Genomic DNA, 21040 nt, shown 5'->3' on the forward strand with positions numbered 1-21040 from the left:
TTTGCTTTTCTTCAGATAGACTCTCACTGCTTATCTAGGGTTGTTGTGATTCCCAAGGTGAAATACATCACCAGTGCCTTTTTAAATGCCTCTGTGGAAAGTAAGTCCAAGGTCTTTATCTGGGAGTTGATCTACTCTAGGACAGCTCTGATCAGAAACCAGCGACTGGATTAGAAGGACAAACTTGTCAGCGTTTTCTAGCAGCCAGTGTCTAACAGTAGGGAGAGCAGAGCATGCCCTGCAGTGTGACGCCATCCTCCCTCCTCAGAGAAGCCTGGACTGAATAGATGACAACTCGACTCACCAGCTGTATTCTATTAGACACCTGCTCTGTTCCTTCTCAGGTTGAGCGACTCCTCAACCTGGAAATAAGCAGCCCACCTTACAAGGACTGATGGAACAGACATTTAAATCTAGGTGTTTCTAACTTTGAGGCCCAGCTCTTTTCCTACCACGCTGTTGCAACAAAAAAACTAAAAAACTAGATGGAGTGAGTTATATTATCTTTTATGTGCCAAAGAACTTCATATTCTATCCATGCCTGCTGTCATCTTCCCACATTCTCCCCCTAAAAAGCAAAAAAAAAAAACTAGACATAAGCAATGATTTGTGACAGAATGAACAGTATATTATAATAGTTAAGTCAGGCCCATGAGATTAAGAGCCAGAAATTGCTGAGTTTGAGTTCTGCCTATGCCACACTTACCTAAGAGAACTTCAGCACACTTCTTACTTTCTTTAAGCCTCAGTTACACCATTTGTTGAAGAAAGCTAATTTTTCCCATGATGGCAGATTATTGTGGGGGATAAATAAAGATGCGAAAGTTATCAGTATAGGACTTGCTTACTTTAAAAACTTAATAAATATGTAAAATTCCACGAAGGTGGGAATTTTATACAATGATTTTATTGCCAGTGATAATATCCCCACAGAACTGGATGTGAGGATAAATTCATGTGTGAAAAAAGTGCTGCAAGGCCATTGGAGGAAGGTCAGACCCACTTTTCTTTCTAAACCTGCCCATGTTGCTGAGTCCTGCTTTGCTCAACAGGTTATTTGACAGTTTGTAAAAGTGAGTGGTATGTTTGTGGTTAGAAGAGAAGGATGAGTATTTATTCTTGATATTAGCAGTAACAAAAAATTTACTTAGAGATCAATCCAGCTCAGTTCCTATATTTCCTCAGGATATGCACATGTAGTTGATTCATTCTTTCTAAAAATTATCCAGACTGATAACAGTGTGAATTGGATCCAGAGAAATAATCTAAAGTTGAAGTCATCAAGACTTTCTTTTTTAAAAGCAAAGTACTATTACTATAAGCAAGGTGTCAGGAAAGGAAAATAGTGCAATCTCACTGTGCAAAGTTATCACTTCTGGATGCCTCATTTTATGCCAAAGGACTTTGGATGGAGTATATACAATCTTCTGGTCAACCTGCAGCACACATGCAAGATGCCCTTGAGGGTCACAGCGGACAGCTCCATTGGTACATCTTCTGCAGTCATGTGCCCCTGATTTCCTCAGACAGGCTGCTCCATTTTATCCTTTACTAGATCACTCTTCCTTATGTAGAGTAAAGATATTCCTAAAACACCTGCATATAGAGCCTCATTCTTACCCCTAGACCCAAACTAGATATAGAAAACAAACTTACAGTTGCCAAAGGGGAAAGGAGAGGAGAGGGATAAATGAGGAGTTTGCGATTAGCAGATACACACTACTATATATAAAAACAGATAAACAAGGTCCTACTGTATAGGTCAGGGAACTATATTCAATATCTTATAATAACCTGTAATGTAAAAGAATATGAAAAAATATATATACACATATATAACTGAATTGCTATGCTGTACACCAGAAACTAACACAAACTGTAAATCAAATATACTTCAATTTAAAAAGTATTAGATAATAAGACTCCCCTTCCACATGACAATTTTTATCACGTTTAAGAACCTTTCTGTCTTTCTGTGCTGTCTTTCTTTTTTTTTTTTTTTTACATTTTTTATTGATTCATAATCATTTTACAGTGTTGTGTCAAATTCCAGTGTTCATCTGTGTCCTCTCTTTCTGTGTCCTCTCTTTCTCAGGGCAATCATGTTCTCATTCTGTGTCCTCTCTTTCTCAGGGCAATCATGTTCTCATTCATGGAGCACAGCTTGCAGTCTTACTCTGCTTCGCCCCGTCTTGTCTCTCTCGGACTGGCCAAGTTTGCCTTGTCTTCTAGCTCTAGTTCAAATGCAGAGGCAACCTTTTACTCTACTTCCTCTCACTCCCCTGTCAGTGAAAATACGAGGTGTGGCAGAGTGTGTAAACATGGGACAAAGCAGAAAATCACAGGGACAACAAAAACAAAATATAAAGCAAAGGCCCCAACTTCTAAAACGGAATCTGGAGGCACATGAAACTTTGCAATGCCTGACCAACTACATAGCAAAGAACTGTCCCCAAGATTATTTTCACCCATAGGTTTCTAAGAGATGAAGGGTCATTACAATGGTTTATCCACTAGTCTTCCCCAAAATATCTGTCCACAAAAGGGCTCCAGTCCTTTTGCATAATCTAAGAGGATCCACTCAGTTTAAAACCTAGAACATGTTAATTTTTAATCTGAAAAATCAGAGGAAAAAACAAGCTTTAGGACTGGAACATTGTCATTCCAGCTGATTTTTTGTTTTCTGTTTTATTCTTATGAATCACCTTTAGTCACCTTTCTAGAGAAGCAGAAGGAAGGAAGATGTAGTAAAACCGAGAATTTTACCAGGCAAAAAGCAAAGTCTGCTTATAAAACTGTTATAAATGAGAGTTGCTTACTGGATGAGATTGTATTAATTTTACTGATTTTCTCATGACTTTTTCTCCATCGGTTTTAATGAATTGCTACCATTTACTGGGCGTCATCAAGCCCTAGGTTAGGTACTTTTATGTGCATGGGAGTCTTTTGATTTCTTCCCATAATTGTCGTACAAGACAGATGCTAGAATCCCTATTTTAAGAAATTTGGATGATGCCATATAATTGATAAATGATGAAACTGGGAGTTGAACCTAGTCTACCCTCAATACTTCTTTTAATCACTTTACCATAGTTTTCTATTAGATTTACAATTAATTTCTATTTTTAGAACTTTCTCTGAAGCATATCAATGTTTTTTAAGAAAACACACAATGAGATAGCCATATTTATATTTAATTCAACTGACTCTCTAAATATTGAACCCCAGGATAGCACATTCCTAAAGAAAACAATTTACAGTTACACATATAATGTAATTACTGATGATTTCACATTTACAGTCAATAATTATTTTCTATTACTTGAAAATGAAGATTCTACTTTAGTTAAGAATATTCAAGATTATAATTGTGCTTATTGTCCAAAATCTTGAAATTAAAGGACTGCTTCTGTTTAAAATATAAACAACATAAAAAAGGATCTTAAATGTACAGCACAGTGTGCAAGATACAACCTCCCTTCCTCTCCAAGAGTAAGCAATAGATGAGAGCCTATTATCTCTTCTTTAGAATCTGAGACCTTCACTAGTCTCTTCTGAAAGTGGTACTTTCAATCTCATACTCCCATTTAGGTCCTAGATCAAAAGCTACAAATATTCTAAAGCTTATTTCATCATAAAATATTAATTTTTTAAATTCACTTCTTTCCAACTATTTCCATTCTCTTTTTCTTTTCAACGCCAAACTTAATGAAGAGTACTTTGGACTAGTTTTTATTTCCTTAACTCCAACACATGCCTTAATCCATCACAATTTGACATCTCTTCCTACCACTCTATTGAACTACTCTTGTAAGGTCAACAAGACTTAATTGCCAAACTCAGTGACCTATTTCTAGGCTTCACCCTCCGTGTTCTTTCTGCAACATAAGACACCCTTGACTGACTCTGCAACTTTCTTAAAATTCTGCCCTATACCGTTCAGATGATCACATTCTAATGATTCTCTCTCTCCTTTCCTTGTGCCTCTGCCTCTCCCCCTCCCACCTCTCCCCACTTCCAACCTCCCTCATTCTCTTGTCCCATTTTCACTTTCATTCTTTGTTTCTTCTCAGTCTCTGTTCCTAGTCCCTTCTCTGCCTAAGCTCATCAGTGTTGTTCCTCCTCAGGGTTCGTCTTTGGCATTCTCTCCACAGAATGTGCTTGTGATAAATTATCTAATCCCTGCCCACAGCTTCCTGGATCAAACTACGTGCAGAGAGTACACTTCACACCCAAACGCCCTCCTCATGTGGTATACTATCTACTCTTGTCTCCTGATGGCATTATCTCCAAAAATGAACTGCTGTTTCTTTCACCAAATTCAATCCCCATTTATTCTTCCTCCTGTATTTCCTATCTCATTAAATGGGAACTACATCCAGAATCTCACCTTTTAGAAAGTTTGACTCAAATCTCTTCTGTGCTTATCAATTGGTAAATTTGAACTCAGAAAAGTCTCCCAAATCTTGCTTTCTTTTCCATCATAGCCATTTAGAATTTTCTGTCCAACATGGTAGCCACTAGCCACATGAGGCTATTTAAATTTAGACTAAAATCAAATATAATTTAAAATTTAGTTTCTGATAGCACTTTTCCCTCTTCCAACCTATTAGCACATTGCTGCCAGGGTTAATTTTTGAGAAAAACAAATCATCCCAAGTAAATTCCGTGACTAAAATTATTCTCTGATATTTTATCATGCAAAGGACGAAACTCAAAGGCCTTAGCATGGGAAACATGGTTCTTCACAACTAAGTACTAACATCTCTCCAGGGGTATTTCCTACAGCCCTTGACACGTACCTCATTCAATGTATGAGTGGAACCATGTTCCCAAAAATTCATATGTTGAAGTCCTGACCCCCACAATGTGACTATCTTTGAAGATAAAGCCTATAGCAATTAATAAAGATTAGATAAATATTAAGATTACTAAATGTTATAGATGTCAGGCAATATGCACACAATTATCAACTAATAAACTCAACATCTTTTAAAATGAGAAAATAAAAATGGGACTGCTATTTAAAAATCATAAACAAAAAGTGATTGGATCTTTTTAACTTATGAATTCAGGGTACAAACTATCAGAGATATCCAAAGTTTACTTCCCTCCCTCCAAAACTGTATAGACATCCTTCCTCTGCTCTGCTCTAAAATGGAAATCAGAAGTCTAAGTGTTCTGCTGATAGTCATTCCATTCATTCATATCTCTATCTTTTCCTAAGACTTTGAAATGATAAACCTGGAATTCCCAGCCATTTATTCCAGCTGTCCAGGACTCCCAAACCCCTGTCATCTTAGCTTGCTATGTCATCTATAAAATGTTTTAACTGATAAATTCAAACTAAAAAGAAGTAAATATGGCAAGATTTTTAACAAGTGTTAAATCTACCTTTTTTGTACTAAACTACCTTTTTTGTACGGATTTATTGTACTAATCTCTTCATTCTTTGTAATGATTGTAATGCTCATAATGAAAGAGAGAAAGAAAATACCATAAAGCGAGGAAGTGGACTTGATCTTTAACACTACCCAACTGTTTGACCTTGGAATGATTAACTCTATGTCCTCACTTTACTCATCTGTAAAATCTGTGATAGTACTTATTTTATAAAGTTGATGTGAAGCTTAAATAAATTAGACTAGTTTCTGACTTGTAACAAACTCTAAAGCTTGTTAGCTACTACTGAAGCTCGTTCCAGCACTTAAACTTCTGAGTGATTCAAGTCAACTTCTGAGAAAGCTAATACATCGTCATGAGCATCCATTTAAATCTTAGTTCAATTTTCCTTTCAAATAAACTAAGTCAGTCACAGTTCAGTAGGAGAAAGACTGATCATTTTTGATGGCAGTGGAGATGCAGAGAAGAAAGACTTCTGAACTTTGGGTCTCCTATGGGACACAGGCCCTGGGAGTGAAACTTTCAGAGGCCAAGAGAGGATTCAGCCATATGGGAGCAAGAAGGCACACTGACAGGAAGAAGAGGAATCCAAGGGTTGAAGACTCAGTTTTGATGAGAGCATGATTTCCTTCTCATGGAGGGCAGAGCAGCTGACATATAAAATCCCCATGTATTTCCACAGAAATCATTATTACATTCACCCATCACATATATGTGTAGATACACTACTGCTACTGCTAAGATCAATAACTGTATTTAAACACACAGTAAACTTTTACTTTTTGCAGGAGTGTTTTTACCATCCGTGGTAGCACTTATAACTTTTTTTTCAATAGATGACTATGTGTAGAAACAAACTACCAAGGGAGGGGAAATCACCTATTACCTTTTAATATTTCAAACACCCAAGAAGTAAATATTTTCATGCATTCTACTACAATACATAATATAAATCATTAACTATTTATTACCAAAGAAAGACAAATGTTAACTATCTCTTGTTTCCATTTTAAAGAATCAGAGTTAATTAAAACATTTTATTAATGAAATTTCATTATTTGGATTGTAATATTCAATTTCTTATTAGATAAAACTTAAATTTAGTGCTTCACAGCATCTTGTAATCTAAACTTTTAAAAACTAAATATGACTGATTTTACAATCACTTCAGTATGGAGCAATGATAAGATTCTTTTAAAATGAATTCCTAAATAAGTGTGGCAGTAATCTCTACCTATTTAGAAGCCTGAATCTTCAAAAACAACTGTATGAATGTCAACTAGTTGTCCCAGTATGACAGAAATAAGTATAAAAGGAAACATGGCTCATCATTATAATGAAAAAGAAAAGAGAAAAAGAATTAGTAATTTCCTAGGTTTAGTAAAGTGAACAGGTGAAGAAAGAATAGACGCAAACCATGTGAAATACTATGAAAAACCAAAATGTTTCCACTTAAAAAAACTCATACTTTTGAAAAAGTCTAAATTTTAGCCATTTATATAAGCTAAAATCAGAGACAAAAATAAGGAAACTGAGGCTCCTCTAATCAAATAGTTGATCAGTCCCACAAAGACAACCATCTACCTTCTGCACTCATGTGCTCAGTCTACTGATCCCCAGGATATTGACTCGGTTCTGGCTAACAGACAGAAAACCCACAGCCCATAAGCCTGTCCTTGAATGTTTGAAACTCTGTCCCTCTATGCATCGTCCTCCTTCTCTCCACCTCCTCTCCTGGCACATCCCCTAAACCCTGCACTCAGTTAGTTCACTTCTCATCTACTTCCTTGGCCGCTAGTCACTTCACATTTACTCCCCTGCCCTCTAGCTATGTCCTGTAGCCTTTATCACTTAAAAAAAAATTAAGTTCCATCCTTATCAGTTGAACAAATGAGATTATTATGTATTACTGAGGGACAGGAGCTAATGAGTCCTTCCACTTTGGTTGTCACTGTCAACTAGAACAGTGGTTATCAACCTTGGCTGCACATCATCAGGGAAACTGGAAGATCCCAAGCTAATGACACAAGCCAAACCAATGAAATCAGAATCTCTTGGGACTGGGGGTGTTTTCAAATATTCACAGGATATTTTAATGTGATCCCCCCAAGGACTAGTGATCTACAGTAAACATTTACTAATATTTAAGAAATATCTTTGCAGTGTAAATCAATACAAACAAATAATGACATGTTCGGTGCCTAGACATTGAGAGGTCGACATACAAGATTAAGATTAAAAAGAAAACTGGGAATTAAAATTAAAGCAACAGATCACATAATTAAAACTAAAATAGAATTTTGTTTAAAATAGTTATCTGTATATTTGTTCTTGTGTATTCAATCTAGTATGAAAATGTATCTTAATGGATTATGATTTATATGTGGGAGAGCATGAGATTGAGAACATTATTTGATTTTCTTTTCTTCATATTTTAATTCACCCTGCATACTCAGACACCAATCTCATCTAATTAAAGTGAATAAAATCAATGTATAACAGCAATTATTAAAACTTTGTGGTTATGCCCTATATAGCTACTAATTTGACCCAGTTACAAGTCCAAAGTAAAAAAAAAAAAAAAAACTTTTTTGGTTTATACAGCAACAGCATAAAATAAAATTTTTTTTAAATGTGAAAAAAAAGCAGCAGTATATATAAAGATAAAATTTGGGGTGTTTTTCCTATGAAAATAAAACATAGATTACAAATCAGTAGTTACATATGGAGCAAAAATATGAAAAATAAAAATCTGGGCCATAAAAATGGTTATAATAGTGGCTTTGACATTACAACAGGCGTATTAATGGTTAAAGTGATTATCTGAAGGTTTGACTGTTCAATTTTGCAGAGAAGCAAATATGAAAATATGACTTGAAAATAATAAAGTGGTAGAATATAAAAGAGATCTATTTGCAGATGCACTCCACACTCTAACAGTGTCAAAATATGTACAAGAGCACTTAACCAATTAACAGCAAAATAATATTTTATATTCAGTATTTAAGTGGAAAGAATTATTAGATATTTTATTTCCTTAAAAAAACTATTTTTAAGAATCTATAGTGTCTGACATCAAAAGAAATAAAAACTTAAGAAATGGCTTTTTTTTAATTGCATATTATATAACCCAAACTCTATGTTCTTAAAATAGTTAATATTTCTGAGTGATTCCTGCAAACAAAACAGAAAACGCTGAATATCACGAATGTTATACTTGCCTAACATCGGCAGAGTATTCTTTTGGTCATTGTCTGTTAAATAAAAATAGACAGTATAATTTGCTTTAATATAAGATTATAAAATAGAAATATAAGAATGTGTACATTCTTGAGAGTATAAAGATTAGAATCTATTTTGAGAGAACTAAAACACAAATGATGTAATGATTTATGTTAGAATCTAATCTTAAAAGTGCTTTACCTAACCATCTGTCTTAAGGAATAGTAAGTCAATAAAACTATTAGTAATAAAATTTACCTGTTAACATAGAAAATTATATTCTCTAAATATCTCAGGTTTATAATATGTAATTTCAAGAATACTTGGGAGCTAAACAATGGCATATTTAAGAAAAAAAATCTAAGTAAAAATTCAGGCATGTTAATAATATATATATGCAATTTTGTAGTTTAGAATATTCCATTTTTTAATATTACCAGCCAACTTGAAGATTTACACAGATTCATCAGATCCTTATTACACATCAAAAACATTATTTTGAATAGCACTGCAAACTCCAGAGAAAAATTATTATCATAATTTTGGTTACTTGATTTATGTAATATAGCAGCTTGAATGATAGATGCAAAAGTTCTTGTTCTTTATTTTACTATAAATTACTTTTCAGATAAAGGTGTATATTTACTTTAAAAATTAAAACAGCTATTTCTCTGAATATTAAAAAATACCCTTGGATGCAAATGATTTCTATTATATGTTACAAATAAAGTTTTACTAAAGTAAATACAAACTGAATTTGATCTCCAGTTACTCTGGGCCCAAGACAATATGATTGGATTTGATCAATATTAAGGGTTTTTTTTTTTTTCAGTATAATGGGCCAAAAGCCTTAAATCAAGTTAAATAAAAATTAAATTTAATTCATTTTAATTTTATGCATATATGGAAAATATCATTTTTTTAATGGGGGAGATTATAAAACTTAAAGTAACAATTTGTCCTAATTTTTAAAAGTCAGAAATCACCACATTAATCATTTAATTATAGATGGGTATGATAAAGTTAAACTGTTTCTTCTAAAATATGAATTCTAATAATTTGCATAACTAATATGGTTACCTGTATTCCCCTGTCTATTAATTTTATAAATATATTTAATAAACTGTTAAATTGGATTTTTTATGACTACATTACCAATTCTGGAAATATAATACATTTACTTTTAATGTAGCCTAAGACTTTGTTGTTACCTTAAAATGTGGAAAATTTTGTGGACTATATCTTGAATGATGCCCCTGATGACAGTCATCATTACATAATTGTAAGTATATTTGAAATAAGTAAAAGTGTTTAGAAAGAAATTCAGACACATTCTTTAAAAACTACAAGTAGTATTTTAAGATATGTAATATACTTTGTATATGGATGTGTTTGTGGTTTTGCAGAATCATAAAAGAATTACATATTAAGCTAAGGAGCTAATCAACAGATTTGTGAGTTATCAACCAAGAACACTGAACACCCTACCCCCACACCTAAAATTTGAAACTGTTTGAAAACAGTTATTGTAGAACTAATGTTTCAAGCATTTCCAACTGACAAACAACCAACCAAGAAATAGCTACAAGACATCACAGGTAATAAATCTTGCGGATAAAAAAACAGTCTGTGTTCACTTTTCAATGTGAAAAAATGTTCCTAAAAAGGAGTTAAGATTTTTATAATGTGCTATTGTGTATACAACTACTACTTTATATGAAAACACAATCCAGAAGTAGTTCATAATACTACAAGTAGTTTAACCCACACTATACTTTATAGCTATGATGATATAAGTATAAAGTTGCTAATTATTTCAGGTCACGGGAAAAATAAACATTTATATATATATTTAAAACTTCAATATTTAAACAAAATGTATTTGACATGCTCATTTGAAAATGTGATGTAGTCCTTTGACAATGCGGACTATCTTTTAAATACTGAATCTATTCAAATTGGAATTACTAGAAATTTCTATTAGTTTACATTAAAAGAAGCAAGCAAATACAAATAATTTCAAGGGGTCACTTTCAAACATAAATACACTGAAACCCTTGCAAGCTTTTTATTAGCAGTGAAATTAGCAGATAAGTCAGTATCCTTCCCTTTACAATTCTGGTGCAATGTATCTTGTCAAAATAAATAAACTATGCAATAAATACACTAGTCATTCATTATTAACTTCTATCATTAAGATTAAGTTTAACCCCAAGGCATGACTTACAAGGATAAGGTTAAGAAAAATATGTAAGAAAGTTAAAATCCATTTATCTAATAAAGTAGTGTTCTAAATTAATTTTGTAAACTCAATATTACTACTTGCAAAGAATATATGTTTCTGGTCTTAAAGAATGTTGGCAAAGCAAGTTTAGTTTGAGTTTAGCTTAATTGTCGAAAGCATAACTAATCAATCCAAAGTGAAATATAGCCCTTGAACTATGTTCACTTTAAGTAGATATCCCATAGGCCAGTTCTCTTGCCAAAGCATCACAAAATCCTTTGATCCATGCTGCCCTTGCTTACACTTCCTCAGTACAAAGCAAGTGAGGCAAAAGAGGGACAATTGTTGGGTTTCTTTGGGGAGGCTGAGGGAGTGGTGAAGAGGAAGAAAGAGAATGTGGTGTATTATTTGTTTTGAAAAGCAATATTGTTTTATTGAATTGTTTAAGAAAGTGCCTTTGGAACAAAACATTAAGGCTGAAGGCTTACTGAGATTCTGTCATCATTTCTTCCCTTCTAAAAGGTCACTGCAGTATCTTCATCTTCAACAGAGCTCTTGAACAAATCTCGCTTCAGCACCACGGACAGCAACACTTCTACCAGGACAGGCACCCGTGGTTGCATTAGCCATTTATTACGAAATTTGCATACATTTCTCCTTTGTGAATCAGCAAGGATTATAGCTATTATTATGTCCAACTGGAAGAGGTTGAATATAATATATGTTATTAAAGAGTTCAGTATTTTTCATTCATAGCATCAAGCATTTGCCAATTAGTACTTCTGGAGAGCATTCTGAAAATTCAAGCTAATTACGTAAGGTGTCTGATAAATTACCTAACATTGATCATTGATCACCAGATACTTAATTAAAACTTTATACTCATAGTGAGTTTCTGCAGATTTCTAAGAGAACACAGGAAACTTATGTGAGTAAATACACTTAGGCAGACCCCCAGACTTTCCAAACAGCCAGAAATATCCCAGTAAAACAAGTAAAATGCTTTTTTGTTCCTCCTACATAAAGAACCACAAACACTTTCTCTTGTCCCTTTGGTCAACCAGCAAAATGATGTCGCTATGAGAGAGTTTTTGTGTCCAAGTCCATAACCCAGATCATAAATGCACATCTCTGACTCTTCTGATTTTAGCGGGGGTCATCAGTACGCAGTCCCATCACTGCCTTACTAACAAACTTCACTCAAATTCCATTTTTTTAAAAAAAGGTAACAGAGTTTGAACCAAATTCATAGCTTTAAGAGAGTTAAAGCACGGGCTTTATTATCTGGGAAGACCCTGGTCTTCCTGATCTTCCAAGGATTCCCTGAGGAAGGCACCTGTGCACCAGCAATCCATGATTTAGTCCCAAATGAAGCAGCAAGTCAAGCTCTTACAACCACAAAACAACGGTTGAAGTAACAAAACCAGAGTCCAAAAACTATTTTAAAACTCCAGAAGACACCCCAACCAAACACACAGAGATAGAAAAGCGCAAAATTGGGGGAGGATAAAACCACTGTTCCTACCTTACAGTCCTCAGGACACGATTTCACCGAGTACTCCTCCGACTGCAAATATTTATGGAGCACGCTTTCAAACTCTTCGTACTTCTCCTGAGCGTGGTGGTCGTAGTCTTGGTAAGCCTCGACGCACTGCCTGCAAGTGGTCATCTCACCGCCCTCCTTGAGCACCACATCCAGACTACAGTTCAAAGTGTTGGGACTGGACAACCCCGAGAATAACTCCCAAAGTGTGTAGGAATTACAAAACGAAAGGTAAAAATCCGACAAGTTCCAGAGAGGAGCTGGCTGCGTCCCCCTCACCTGCTGCTCCTCCCTCCCGGCCGCCGCCCCCCGACTCCAGTTCCTGGCGCACACGGCGTCCGCGCTCTCCACCGTGAAGCACTGGCCCGAGGAGGCGCCCTGGGGGTAACAAGTCTCCAGGCGCCACACAGGTTTGGCAGAGTTTCCTAGAAAAAGAGCCTTGCCCCGGTTGTTTTTGCTTCGGGTGCCCTTGCCGCCGCCGCCGTCTCCCGGGGAGGGGGGCAGGGTGGGGGACGAGGAGGCGGAGAGGAGTCTGTGTGCCTGGGCGGCGGGCGAGGACTCCCCCATGCTCGCCAGGAGCGCGGGCCAGGAGGGCTCCTGCTGCCTCTGCCGCTGCTGCTGCTGCTGCTGCTGCCGCTGTCGCTGCTGCTGCTGCCGCTGCTGCTGCTGCTGCTCCTTGTCCCGGGCCCGGGTCAGCTTGGCCTCGGCGCAGAACCACAAGTGATCAGAGAGCAGGACTGTGAAAAACAAGAGAGATGCCAGAGACAGTCGCCATTTCTGAGCCCTCTCTGAATCGATGAACGGTTTCTCGTTCTCCCGGGGTGCTGCCAACCAGATTTTTAAGCCGTCGTCATACTGCCGACACATCCAAGCACCCCTGGTCATATTTTGGGAACGCACAGCCCTGGCCGACTCCACCGTGAGGGCTCCTGTGCCGGTGTCACCACAATATGCATTGACTTAAAGGGTTTAATTTCCTTATCCCCTCCTCCCGTTTCTTGTCTCTCTCTCTCCCTCTCTCTCTCTCTCCCTCTTTTCTCTCTCTCTCTCTGTTTGCCTACATAAATATTACCAGGCTTTGGAGAAAGGTACGACTTGCTTCCGACCTAATCATCAGCCGACCCCATCCTCTGTAGAGTGGGAAACAATAATGCAGAGAGAGACAGAGAGAGAGAGAGACAGAGATTGAGTCGGAGGAGGCTGGGGCTGGTGGCCCGTGGTGAGCTGAGTGCAGGAGGTGATGGTGGAGGTGGCAGGGTGGCTGGCGCTGCTCCTCTCACCCAGGCATTGTCAGAGCGCGGGTCCCCATGGCCCCGCTGAGGACAGCCCGCTCTCCCCTGCCAGGGGCATGCCGCGTCTCCGCTGCCCACTGACTGCGACCAGAGCGCCTCCCCAGCTCCTCTCCTCCTCCTCCTCTTCCTCCTCCTTCCTTTCCTTCTCCTTTCTCTCCTCCTCCTTCTGCTCCTACTTCTCGCTCTCTCTCCCCGAGTCCGGAGCCTGGGCTGCCGCCGCCGGCAGGGCTCTCCCTCCCCCCCACCCCCCACCCCGCGCTCTAACTGCTGCCGCCGCCGCCGCCGCCGCCGCTGCCGCTGCTGCTGCAGGTCTGCCCGCGGGCGCCGCCGCCGCTGCCGCCAGGCTCCGACTGCTGACGCCGCCTCCCCCGGACCTCGGGGCCGAATTGCCTGGGCTGGGCCTCCCGAGAGCCACAGTCATCTTCAGTCCCCGGCTAAGTTGCCGCCATCTTCGTCCTGGAGAAACACTTTTTTGGGGGGAGCGCTGGGTTTTGCGTCATCTCCTCCCGCGCCGAGATCTCTCCATCCTGGCGCATTGGCACGGGGCTCGGCCCGGGCGGAGGAGGAGGGCGAGGACGCAAGGGTCCGGCGTGGGTGGGGGCCGACTGTGCCCGCAGGCCCGCCTGGGCTGCTGCGATCTGGCGCTGCCTCTTTCCTTTCCGTCCTCCCTCTCCCCACCTTTCGGTTTTTTCTTTCTGCTAACACTGATAAAAGTCAGAATTAGGACTGCAAGGCTGAAGATGCCTTCTAATTTCCTCAGCATCTCCTGCTCCCTGACTCTGAAAAAGTCCGAGTTGCTGGAGGGCGGTTAGAGGTTTCCAGGGCGGCAAGGGTCTGGGTGTTGCCTCCTTAGCTAAGGAATGACAGACTTCAAGTGAAAGGTTGGGGGCATGGGAGTAAACATGAATTGGCCGCGGGTGGGGGAAGACGAGGCGATATTTGATCTCTTTGCATGTGCCTCAGGATCCCTAGACAACTAGAGACCAACAGCTTTCAATGCATTAAATTATTTTGTTAAATTATTTTAGTAATACGGATAAAAGGATAATGTGTGTGCGCAACCATATTTAAATCTTTAGCTGTATATATGACATTGACATTCTTCATAAAGTAAAGAGATTAGAAGTGGCCTTATAGAGTCTTGGGAAAAAAACAGTAAGACCTCGGCTATCGAGGGTCACCGACTAGCCCAGTTTCGTGTTCGACGTCTTAACCTCAGAGGATTCCTCCTTCGGATCTGGAGCGTTCCAAGCCCCCGTGGCCCTTCACTCCAAAAACCTGCGCCCCAGCCCCCACGGAGTTGGGCTTTCCTGCCGCCCAGCACTTCCGCAGCAGCGGGCCTTCGGGCTGCCGGAGTGGCGGCCGTTCCAGTCAGTCCGAGCCTCTAGTGCCCCTTAGCGTTGGCTCTCGGAGTTCCAAGTAGGAAAATCAGACGCGCTGGGAAAATCAGGGGTCCTCTGGATCCTGCCTCTGTGGGCAAATACCAGTCTTGTTTCATCTTAAGACCGAGCCCACTCCACCCCGCACTCCCACCAAGCTGCGGGAGAAGAGACGCAGCCGGTGCCAGCGCCGCCTGTGTGCGCACCCGCAGCGCAGCGCTGTCCTGAGCTCTGTCTGGCGGTCGCATAGGACAGCGGTTTGTTTCACCAGGCACTCACTATGTCAACCTCCTTTCCTTGCTTTCTAATGAGTCTAATATTCTGTCGGGTGCACATTCACAGGCGCACTGTCAGGGTGCTATCGTTCTAACTATGTTGAGAAACCAAAAGGATGGGTCATCTGTATTCATATTCGTTTTAGAGGCGTTGTGGGTGTTGGCACACGGGAGAAGTCGGTATTTTTTAAACGGCAAGTTGCAAAACATAATGAGTAGGATTCAACCAACCAGTCCTTCTAGCAGCATAGTATGGTATATACTAAACGTTACCCATTGAAATTGTAAGTTTCTAAAGACTATATCCAGTGACCACCAAAGCTTAGTGCAACTTTACAGCTAGTTGATTTTTAAGTGTCATGTAACGCTTTAAAAGACAACTTGTGTAAGTACACCATTCTGGCACTTCAGCTATCAATGTGTTGAATTTTTTTTTTTAACTACATGAAAGATCTAGAAACTAAAGATACTTTCTATGGCAGGTTTATCCTTGTCTTATAGCATCTTCAAGCAAATTTCCAGTTTCTGCTGAAAAATACAAAATAAAAACTTCTTTTTCTGAGTTTTGTCTAGGAACCCAGTATACATTGAGGAAACAGTCTTTCAATTCTTTTTATTTTGATAGTTTCAATTATTTTGACATTATTTTTTCTCAACCAGTGATGTGGAAAAAAATATCCTTGGAAAAAAATCCCTTTAAATTTTAGAAAGCATTTTGTCTTCTACCCTTTTATCGTGATTACTATTTTCTTACATTTAAAACTTCAACCCTCTTAAACTAAACCAGATTTAAATACAACATGAAGTCTGCTTATAGCCATAAGTGAGAATATGGGTGTGGGATTTTCTATCATATAAATAAATACATGGAAAGATAATGGGAGTCTCCATTTCTATTTCTTGGTAAAAGATTTTGCAGAACATGAAAGTGATCATATCGTATTCTAAATCCTGAAATGATTCTCACTTCCTTTTGTTTTGAACTTGTTGGTCTTTTGTGATAAAATATAGATGAAGTATAATAATCCAAGGCCTTTCTTTCTACAAATGCAGGATAAGGATTTTCTTTCAATTAAAAAAACTAAGGAATTATTTTTGCTTATCTATCTATTTATCTCTATCCAGATTTAGTTGTTTAATACCTGGGTTTCAGGATTTAATTTCATACTTCTTTCTCTTACCTACCCCTTCATTTTCCTTCACCCTGTTTCTTCCTACTTTGAAGATGCTGCCTGGACAGGCTTATATTTTTCATCATCTCTACTGTGCAAGATACAAAGTTCAGAAAATTCTTGGCTAGGGAAGCCTACCCAGTGTCCTTGAGGGGGAAAGCTCATACAGAAAGTTCACAGGCAGACTAGACTGAGTTTCAGAACACACAGATGACCTAAGGGTGACTGGCTTTTTAACATGAGAAAGGAAAATTCACCAGAGCCCTTCTGCTACCCCAAAGGGAAAGATATGGGCAAAGTGACTACTAGGGTTCCAAGGCTGAAATACCTAAACAGACCACCACTCCCCAACTGTGCAACACCACCCAACCCTGTCTCCTCTAATCCTTTCAGCTCAGGTCAGACCTGCTCTTATTTACAGTGATTAATAACACCTCAGGTGAATATAAAGATTCACTTTTCTTTAGATTCAGTTCCACTTTCAAGAAAAAAGTGGCAGAAGTTCTGCTGAAATGAATTATCATGTTTGTTCTTAAAATATATATTCTGCCTTTCTTGTCCCAAGTCCAGTACACTACCATTTTAACTAACTCCATTCCCCCACCACACCGCTCCATGTTTACTTCCATCTTCCAATTTCATTCATGCCCTCTAGCCTGGAGTTGTGCTCTCTGTTGAGTGCTCCTGCTATTGACAGAGAGACATTGTAACTCCTAGGATGGACTTTAAAGATAAGGACCAACAGAGCTATTGCAATCAAACTATTTACAATTATTTTACATAATATAGCTCAGCATCACCTCTACTGACACATGGGGTCAGATAATTCTTTATTGTGGGGCGCTGTGCTATACTTTGCAGGAGGTTCAGCAGCCCCCCCTACTCTCTACTCACAACACACTAGTCTGGCAACTAAAAATGTCTCCAAGCATTGCTAAAGTCCCCTGGGAGCAAAATCACTATCGTTGAGAACCACTGCTCTAGAAATATCTCAGAGGAGTAGTTACTTAATTCATATCTGCATAGGAAGAGTTCTGGCATGAAAGAGGAAGCTATAATTTTTTTGTTTAAATACAGGGAACTTATAATCTTCACTTAGAATCACCACTTCATCATACATCTCTTGTTATAGAATATTTTTAAAAGACTAGAAAATACTCAAACTTCCTTAACCTCTCACTGTCTTCTCAATAAAATGTTAAGGGCATAACTAACAATTACTTAAATTTGATTCATGTCAGAATTTTTCTACATTATTCAAATAAAATATTATTGATTAACCAGACTATTTATTAATCAGGCAACTGTCTCTTTGTACTTTATACATGGACCCATGGGCCCCCAATATATAATATATTAAACTAAACATATGTGTGCACTCATACATATATAATTATTATTATACAAGTACTGTATGCACATTGTAAAAAATTACAAAATGTGAACAATTTTTAAAGTCACAAATAATCTCAATCCCCAGATATAGTCACTATTTTCATTTTGCAGTATCTCCCTAACATTTATTTTATATTGCAAATCCTCCATTTTGTGACATTTACTAAACAAGATTTTTTAAGGACTCAAGTAGGAAATCTGATAGCATATGTATTCACATTTATTAGATAAAAATGCAGTCTTCCTCTCAGTATTGCATTGTTAATTTTAATCAGAGACACACAAATTCTAATGGTGTCTCAAAACATTAGCATCTCTCTCTTGTTCTGAGTGTGTGATTCAATCAGAAAGAGAACTAGAAATGGGAAAATAAAAGAAATGAACAATATATGAAATTAAAGGTCCATTACTCTCAACCAAAGAGAAGTAAAATCAGGCTCTGTTATTTTTATCCTATTATTATTCAAAACTAGTCAAACTATGTCTCACAAAATATTTCAGTGATGCTTAGTAAAGTCTAATATACTATGGTAAAATAATAGTTTCACTAATTTTTATAATTGGGATGATAATACTTTCTACAATAGACTATAGTTAATTCTTTGTTTTTAAGTAATCTGGTCCTTGCCTTCCTCTTACAGTGCCCATGAATTAGGATTTTTTAAAATAGGACAATTTTAAGAGTACATGCCGTCTGAAAGTAAACTGTCAACAACCGATTCCACTTCTGCTTGCTATATATTGGGGACTGTGAGGGGACTGAGATGAAAGACCATGTCTGGCCTCCTGAAGTTTAGTCATCAGGGAGAGAGAACAGCTGGGCCAGCAACCACAATACAGTGGGGAATGCTACAGGATTAGCTATTTGGAAGACTTCAGAGAATGAGGGATAACCTCCAATCTGATTTTAAAACGGACCAGGATAGGAAGGTACTGGGGACACTGAGTGGCTTTAGGAAGGATTCTTGAAGAAGACCCCCAGTGTTCAAGGACTCTGGGGCATGAAGGACTCCAGGGCACTGGAGAATCTATGGATGGGTGAGTGGGCTGGGCTGGCGAGTGGGGAGCATATGGAGAAGCTACAAGGAAGAGACTATAGAGAAAAGGGCTGTGACTCCATCATGAGTGATACTGTATCATAAGTAAAGAAAATCAGCTCTTCTCCTGAAGGTAATTGGGATTCACTGAGGAAATTTAGACAGTGATTTAAAAGTTGGTTTTCATTAATATCACTGTTTACTAAAATCTAAATGAGAAATATGTTCAGGGGAGGTGTTAACCAGATTAGTAAATATGTTGATTCTTGTTAGCTTATCAGCTCAAATGTAGCACAGTAGAAAAGAAGAGCAAATAGCTTGGCTGGAATGTAGGTTTCATTTATCAGAAAAAGTAGGCTGTGGAGTCTAGAAACTCCCACACAGGTTTTACCTAAGAGTATGACTAATGGCACAGAGTAGTTTAATAGCACAGGCACATTTCAGAAGGCAGCTGAATAGTACCTAGTTGCAAATACATTATATTGAGAGATCTGGTGAGTAAATGTGCTTTTTAAAAGAGAATATTGCAGAAATGATCTGCATATATATCATAGCCCTGCATTTACTATGCAGGGTGTCATTTATGCTTGTATCTTGCAAAAAACTCAAAATTCTTAAATTAACTGATTACATGTATTTTAATGAGAATCTGTACTTTTATTCCTATTTAAATAGCTAATGTTATGTATTGGAAGGAGATACTTATTTCACTCTGGTTTTATATTGTAAAAATAATTAAAATAACATGCTTACTGTCTTCTCAAAAATTTAGTCTTATTCCTTAGAGTTAATATCTGTAAAATAATTCTACCATAGAAAAGTCAAACTGAGAAGAAATATCTTGTTTTCTAGTGAAACCATTACTTGATTATGTCCACTTCATAAGTCAAATATATCACAATCCTGAGCTACTTTTTCACTTTGAATGTATTTTGGATGCACAAAAATAGACACATCCACTTTGTTGTTAATTATACATTGTTTATGTGCCACCTATATGTGAAAATAGACCATGTTCTTATATACCTATTGATCTAAAAGGGAATTTTGTGCTTTCAGAATTCATGGCTAAATGTAAATTCTTGACTAACATATCTATATTTTTAAAAACAAATTATGGATAAACAGCAAATGAAGAGTAAGCTAAATTTATTTATAAAGAAAATAAAATTAAACCTTTAGCTTTAGGCCCACTATCGTTTGCTAATGTAACCACTCTTTAAAGAAAAGGGCAGATTCTGGCACCATCAGGTACGTGAGGACTCTAGTTGATTACTAACAATGGTAAATGTGGCAGAGTCTCTGAACCTTAACTGACCTTGACTTGATTGGGTTGGCTGGGCAGAACTAGAACTTGCTTTCTATCTATATACTTCCAGTGTGCCCTAGCTCAGTGGTCTTCAAATACTGGTCAGAATGAAATCTAGAGGGGGCTTAGTAAACTTGCACCCCTCCCCAGAGACTGTATCAGTAGGACTAGGTTGAGGTCCAGAGAAACTGCATTTTTAATGAGCCTTTCTTGGTAACTTTGTATAACCAGTAAATACTGGTAACCATGGTGATGGCCGTGGATGGCCTGCTGGACAGAGCTGCCAGTGCTAGTCAAATTAAAGTGCACACTCTAAATTCTAAACCAATATCAAGATTCATCCGTTAGAGGATGTACTGTTAAATAATAGTATTTGTGATTAAGAGTTAGCACATGTAGAGTTAGTTCATAAATGCTTTCCATAGAATGCAAATCCACAGAACACCAACACATACCATTAAAAAGTCTACAACATCATCTTCATAGAAATTACTTATAATTTGCCAACTACTGTTCTAAGTATGTGGGTAAACACACACACAGCTTTGCAAGTAAAAAAGTCACAAAGTGAAAACATTTCCTTCAAGATACACAGAGCAACGACCATATGGAGAAACGAACAGAAATGACTGAGAAACATAAGAGAAGATTTAAACAGCAAGAAAAATTTGCCTATGTCTAAAAAGGAAGATGATTATTATAAAGATGGAAATTCTCCCCCAAATTAATGCACATATGCCTAAAAATAAGGTGAGTTTTATTTTCCTGAAATTACCCCTTACAAAATCT

General features: G+C 37.9%; 1 protein-coding gene across 2 annotated transcripts in view; it reads right to left on the minus strand.

The window, feature by feature from the left end:
• The window catches only part of NALF1 (NALCN channel auxiliary factor 1), a 544809-nt gene extending 531061 nt beyond the window's left edge, over positions 1–13748 (minus strand). For both annotated transcript variants that reach the window (XM_072976526.1, XM_072976525.1), the window contains exon 1: positions 12375–13748. In XM_072976526.1, the coding sequence (XP_072832627.1) occupies positions 12375–13277 (903 nt within the window). In that variant the 5' untranslated portion in view covers positions 13278–13748. The remainder of the gene's footprint in view (positions 1–12374) is intronic.
• Positions 13749–21040: the final 7292 nt, after the last annotated feature.

Source organism: Vicugna pacos, chromosome 14, assembly GCF_048564905.1.
Source record: "Vicugna pacos chromosome 14, VicPac4, whole genome shotgun sequence".
NCBI classification, from domain to species: Eukaryota; Metazoa; Chordata; class Mammalia; order Artiodactyla; family Camelidae; genus Vicugna; species Vicugna pacos.